Source organism: Argopecten irradians, chromosome 10 (assembly GCF_041381155.1).
Source record: "Argopecten irradians isolate NY chromosome 10, Ai_NY, whole genome shotgun sequence".
Taxonomy (NCBI): Eukaryota; Metazoa; Mollusca; class Bivalvia; order Pectinida; family Pectinidae; genus Argopecten; species Argopecten irradians.
The window spans coordinates 20,312,839-20,319,854 of NC_091143.1; the positions used below are offsets into that span (position 1 = coordinate 20,312,839).

General features: G+C 35.3%; 1 protein-coding gene across 1 annotated transcript; it reads right to left on the minus strand.

Moving 5' to 3' along the window:
• Positions 1 to 2,146: 2,146 nt before the first annotated feature.
• Positions 2,147 to 3,831, minus strand: LOC138333357 (B2 bradykinin receptor-like). Its single transcript, XM_069281694.1, has one exon. It carries the CDS (start codon positions 3,829 to 3,831, stop codon positions 2,695 to 2,697), a length of 1,137 nt encoding a protein of 378 aa, XP_069137795.1. The 3' UTR covers positions 2,147 to 2,694.
• Positions 3,832 to 7,016: the final 3,185 nt, after the last annotated feature.

Sequence of the window (7,016 nt, forward strand, 5' to 3'; positions counted from 1 at the left end):
ATGTCTCTAATGGTCGGGATACATTAAGAATTGTCTCCCTGGAAAGAGTTATTTTCTCAAGGGCTTACTGTTGATTGTTTGATCGTAACGTCCTATTAACGGCTGAGGACTGCCTACTGCAGTAGACGTGTTGTGTTGCTCTGGTGTATTGGTGTTGTGTGGCTCTGGTGTATTGGTGTTGTGTGGCTCTGGTGTATTGGTGTTGTGTCTCCTTGTAATAGTGGAATCACTGACTTATTCTTTCATAGACTCAGTTTTATCGAAACAAACTTAATAGGTCAAAACTGATTTAAGTCAATATTTTCTTACTTAGAGAGAAACACTTAAGCTTTGACTTAAGTCTGCACTTTTTTTCGAGAAATCGGATCAGCCTCTGTTTTTCAAAAGCATCGACGTAAGCCATTTTTTGTTAGGTTTATTAAGTAAAATATGTAAGGTCCCTATTGACATGTTTTTTTCCGGAAAATCAGGGCCAGATCGTCGTTTCGAAAACCTTTATATTTAGATATCAAAATAAAAAATGCAGTACTATGTATAATATTCTTCTTCACAATATCGTCATGAACAACACAGCTTAGACTGAAAATTAAGTTGATTACTATAAGCCATAGCGTTTCTGGGTTTAAAGTGGAAGGTAAACCTGCTGTTCGCGTTTAATATTCAGGAGTACCACAGAATCATCGCAAGATGTATGCATGTATTTAACAAAAGTACTCTTAAAACCATTACACTTGTATCAAACCGACCTTAACGTCAACCAAATTCAAAGTTTGTTTCTCATCGGCAATCTTGTATGAAATAAGATTATCTTCGCCTGTAAGAAACCGTTCTAATGTGTAGATGTCTCGTTACGGTGTCTTCATATGATGAATTATTTTATCATATAATTTAATTTTAGTAAAAAAAAACGTATTTAATAGCTATGGCCACGTTCAAATCTTCCAAATTTGTTTCTTTGTCGATGGTGCGTTGTATTTAGATTTTATAATGACATCTATTAATAAGCCACACCACATGAAACACCAAATGAAACACAAGGCCCATAGTAAAAAGCGCGATGGTATTACTCTTAATTCGTCGTACTTTTGATAGTTTGTTATTTTGTCATATTCGAATTTATTCACGATATTTAAACGCCTTTGCTAGTATGTCTGGACTATGGCAAGGTAAGTTATCATTTCGTACGGGGCAAAGTGATCAAAAATACACCCTTATCATAAAAAACATATTTTATCAATTAATGTAACATATTTTATGTTAAATTAGCTGTGTTATAAACATAAAAAATAAACTTTATTTATTTTACATCGATTGAGAAACAAGTTATATAGCTTATATAAATCACTCTCGATGGCCCGGATGTAACCGCGCGAGGGATCTTAGTGTTATCAACATAACTCCATGAATAAATGCCAACTTGGCTTACCAGACTTGGAATTACAATTCTATACCAATGTATGTCGTCTATCGTGAACACAACAAACTCCACATTTAACGAAATTGGCTATCATATGGTACGTGGTGTAACAGGAAGATGGAAACCCTATTTGATAGGCTGGGTCAACCTTCTATAACGATATTATTGAGGACTTAATCGGTTCATTGTATTGAGATTATTTCATCTAAACATAATTGTATATCGAATTTGTCCTTTATTGTTGTTATATTTATGATTTTGATTTATTCCACTAAAGTGTGCTGCATTTTTGGATTATGTTTTTTTATTATTATTTTGATAATTCTAACTCTATCAGATGACAGGCAATATACAAATAAATTAGAGTTAAGCGTGTACTTAATGTTAAACTACACATTGTATGTTAACTGGAAAATAAAACATAAAAAATCTCGTTATATTTCACTGTTTTCTTGTAAATATGAATAAAAATAATTAAATAATAGATCTGTCAAGATAATATGAATATCCAACAAGCATTCAATATATTGATTGGTCAACACCCAACACGCCCCGTGCCGCACAGGCAAGATCTCCCACAAGGTCCAGGTGTCTTGATCTACTCGGCAGATCCAAGTTAGCTTCTGTCAGTCTCATAATTCCCCTCCATGTCTTTGATGACCGTTTCTCCGATCTTAACATTTTGGTGTTTTATTTTTTTCTATAAAAGAGCAACTTCTAACTTTGAAGCAACAGAAAAGAAACATTTAACGTTTATTTTGTTTTCTTATTCTGGCTACAGTTTGTTCAAAGAAAGCTGCAATATATTGGATATACCATGTAAAGCCTACAATAGCAAGTCAAACACAGTAGGAGAAATTGAAGTTACATTTTATGCATAACGAAGCTTCTTATTACAAGCAGATATCAATATACAACAGGAAGCGGATGATAGCGGATGATCCACTCAGAATAATCTAAATTAAGATATACCATACATACATATGTATTTAGCAACTGATAATTTATAACTTGGGCATTTCATCTGCAGGCACAACTATATAGTATATCACAAAAGTATTAACCACTGATTATGACGTCACTACTTAGGCATACTACGTCATGAAAAACAGTATATACATCCAATACAAAGAAATCTGCAATCAGTTGTTACACATCGTTACTTGAATCTCTTCAACACTAGTGAAATGGATACGGATTTGCCTGCATTAAATAAAATATTAATAAAGAAGCAGTATAGACTGAGTCAAATTATGTTTCCTTCCACAAGTCTGCGTCTATATTTGTGTAGAAACACAGTCATACTGTGATTTGCCATTTGACGACACAAGCGAATATTCCGTTTTTGGGCTTGGTGTTGAAGATTTTTTCATTAGCTTTTTACACTTTGTAATACCAAACATTTTATTGACTTCTTTTCGGAAATGTGGACCTGTGATGTAATATATATAGCCATATAAAGCATTGTTCGATAAACAAATCTCTTCCACCACTTTGCGAATTGTCAGGTATGTAAAGTATCTTTGCCAGACAGGATTCACAGCCATTTCTTCAAGGGTTGTAGGGAATTCTCCTTGCGGGAGCAAAGACTGTAAGGCATACACAATGGACGCCGGAAGTAAAGTACAAATGAAATAAAAAGAAACAGACAGCAGTGTAATGGTGGAAGTCGGATTTCCGGATCCTGACTGCGGCGTATGCATTGGAGCAGCGGTAGTAATACGCTTTATTTCGCGGATTACACATACATTGAATACAAGAACACACACCGGGATGATACAAAACAGTAACATTTCGGTTACCATTGTCCAAACCTTTTCAAACTTAATAATGTCGTCGTGTGGGGCAAATACACAACTTTGGTGTTCTTCGACGTACACCCAAATGTAAGCCTGCACGGAAGCCAGACTGAGGGAGAAGGTCGTCAGGCAGATAGACACCTTGATAGCCCGTGATACCGTACAAAACTTGTCTTTTGAGAACGGACGGCACACCGCAATGTATCGCTCCACGGTGAACGCCATGACAAAGAGCGGAGTAAGGTACTGAGGCATGATCAGAAGCACGTTGAAGAGAGCACATATCACTGGCTTGTTGTATGTGGGTGTGTCCCAGGCATAATTTAATTCCATGATGAAGTGGAGAAACAAGAATATCGTGTGCACAACGGCAAGTGTTCCTAGGTAAATTGCAGACGAGTTGTTTTTCCGCATGCGTCGACTCAGCCATATGAACGCAGAGATAGGGTTACCAATAAGTCCAACCACATACCAAATAGGGGAAATAATCCTGTCTACGAGAATAACGGCCGGGGCGAACGTCTGGAGGATTTCCGAGACGGTTGGAGCCTGGATACCATCGTGGGTCGTGTTCAGGTGTAGGGTAACATTCTCATACATACTGGTGTTCTGCATGATCCTGCAACACATAAAAGATAAAATGGTAAGTCCTAATCATGGTCAACCGAATCCTACTATGAATTAGGAAACCTGCTGTGTACTTAAAACAGTCACTGGATACTTCAGCAGCAATTATGCAAACACTGCTACAACTTGACAACATGGATTTCCATAAAAAAAACTAAAATCAAACTTAATCAGGATTGTATACCTTATACAATCACACTAAATGTTTTCCGATCAAGTATCAATTTTCAATCAAATTCCTGAAGGAAATTACATTCGTATGTATCAGTGGCTGTTGTAGTTGGATTATAGTTAGATCGCCACCACTGATAGAGCCGACCACCACCACACAGCTAGTCGTAGGTTTGATTGTATGTCGACACATGCACAGGTTAAACAGAGAGTATAAATTTAAGGGTCGATACGTATTATCAGTAACTGAAATATTGGATTAAATCTCATTAAAATTTCATGAGGCGCGAGCTTCAATGATGTGTTAAACAATGAGACTAGCATAATTGGCGCTAATGCAAATATCTCACCAGATCTAGATGTGAAAGTTGTGTCTTTACGATTAGGTTCACAGGTCTCTATTATTGAATGAGTATAAAATCATTTTGTACAACCAAATCTATATACGTTTTAATGTCAGTGACATTATTTACTTTAGGGTTCCTGAAATTCCAAGAAGAAATTATAATGATTCTATTTGTTTTGGTCTTACTACTGAAGGACAGTATAAACAACTAAACATGACATCGTACGATTAAACATCTTATTCACATTCAACAGATACTCAATATTCACATTTAACAGATACTCAATATTCACATTTAACAGATACTCAATATTCACTTTCAACAGATACTCAATATTCCCATTCAATAAATACTCAATATTCACTTTCAACAGATACTCAATATTCCCATTCAATAAATACTCAATATTCACTTTCAACAGATACTCAATATTCACATTCAACAGATACTCAATATTCACTTTCATCAGATACTCAATATTCACTTCAACGATATTCAGGTTTTTATCTAATCAGTAAATTATATAAAACATATTACAGCTTTTATTCATACACAAACTCAAATTCTCAAAATTGCATTCGGTAAAGGATGGTCTCTTATTAATGATGCTACTACAGGAGGCATAAACGAGTAAGTTTTGTATGTTTATTGGCAGTCTATACCGTATAAAAAGAAGAAAAAAGAGACGCTTTAAAGTTAAATTTGTCTTTGCATTTATATATCTTGTTCACCAAATAGTTATATCGTCGATCAATGATCATGCTTAGTATATCTCATAAATGGTTAAGGAAAATGCATAAATAGGAATTATCTACTTCAACATGCTTATTTCCAACACACAACATTCTTAAAATTGGTCATAAAACATAAAAAAAGAGGTTAACATGCCGTTAAAGTTTATTAACGTAGACTTTTTGGTGGTTCTGAATCATAGCTATGCGTCACTTGACTTGGACTTAAACTTTATAAAGGTTTATGTCCAACACATAAAAGAACGAAAAACCAGACTATCTCTCCCGAATGGCCCCTCATCTGCATCTTCACATATATAGAATATGGCAGTTACTCTGGAAGGTACGCAAAACAGTTACACAGACCTGCTTGTACAATAAACCAGATATGGAAGTGCTGCAACATTGTTACTCATGTTTGGAGTTAAGTGAAATATTATGTTGACGGAGGAGTATTCCCGAACCTTTGTCTGTGCAAGTCCATGTACAAAGGGATGTGTTGCAGACATATAGAAAAGTCTGTCCAAAGCACACTACCTAGAGCCATGTGGTATAGACGTATGCACTATTGGAATCACAAATATTGGTCTTCGAAGCCAGCAATACAGCATATACACTAATTCGTAATGATTTGATTCGATTTTATCTTTACCACTTTTTACATTACGATTCACAATTTGAATTGTTAATTATTTTCCACACTAGCACTGCTGTGTTGGGTTTTTTCAAAGCTAATAACATGTTAAAATTCTCTCGCGTTCTGAATGGGACGATCTTGATTAGTACAGAAGTTGTGATTTTAGTGTAATAAATAATAAAAATTTACTTTAAATACGGTTATATTCTAAGACGGAGAAGAAATTTTACTGGTTTTACATGTGCTAATAAGGAGTCTGTCTAACGATAGAAGCTTTGATCACGCGATGTTTCGACAAGAATTGATGAACCTAGCAACAATATATAATATTGATAAGGGGCATCAATAATCTCTGTAGCATCGCATATGTTAAGATTAAACGTTTAAGAAAACCTTAATGTTAAGGGTAAAAAATAATATCTAAAAAGTCACCAATCTAAAGAATACCGAAACAGTTACCATATGCTTTCGAATAAATCGATCGTGCTCATATTGTAACCAATAACTTTTCTTTTATCTAATTCAGTCGTTGGAGACCAATAATCTAAAGGTAGAGCAAGACGGATATACCTATAAACATTACAGGATTCATTTAACGACCCAAATGTCAGACAGACGCCTTGCAAACCGGAAGTTCTATCTATCTGGAAAATGTCAAGGTTTCCGACACTCAATGCAACGTGGGGCAATAGTAGTCTGAAATATGTCGTAAAAACTCTGTGATTGACACGATTTTCGATTCCCAAGTGCTTGTAAAATTTGACTGAAGTGCTATCTTCACTGTGTTCACGTATTCTGGGCTATTTTATATTTGATATTGAATTTCTTGTAAAAACTTTGCAGTTTGTACAAACGCCAATGTAATATCTCAATAACAGACACCTTCAAAGAAGATGTATTACTACATGTATACTGTATTACAGTTCACGTAGAAATTCGTTAGTCAGTCATGCCAAATTACACGACAAAGGCCATATTAAAGGCAAACGATGGGAGGTAAAGGAGGAAGAGAGGAGATTGATGTCACGTGTTTAAAATCTTCAAGTCATCGAAAAATTAAGTACACGTGTCTAAGCATTACTGCAAGGCAATTCAACTTTATTAAAACGTGGCAAGCACAAGGTGACGTTGCGATGAAGTATCTGCAATGACGCCGTCAATGTAAACTGCAAATCGCAAGACATTTATTTGTATTCGACAACGAAGACTCACAAAAACAAACATTGCATACCAAGAATCAACAAGATCCTGTCTAGTTTCGTTGATATCAGTTCGTATGGTCTTAAT

What these genes read in the sequence shown, in the direction of transcription:
- LOC138333357 (XM_069281694.1), bottom strand. Translation starts at nt 3,831, where the DNA reads ATGCAGAACACCAGTATGTATGAGAATGTTACCCTACACCTGAACACG.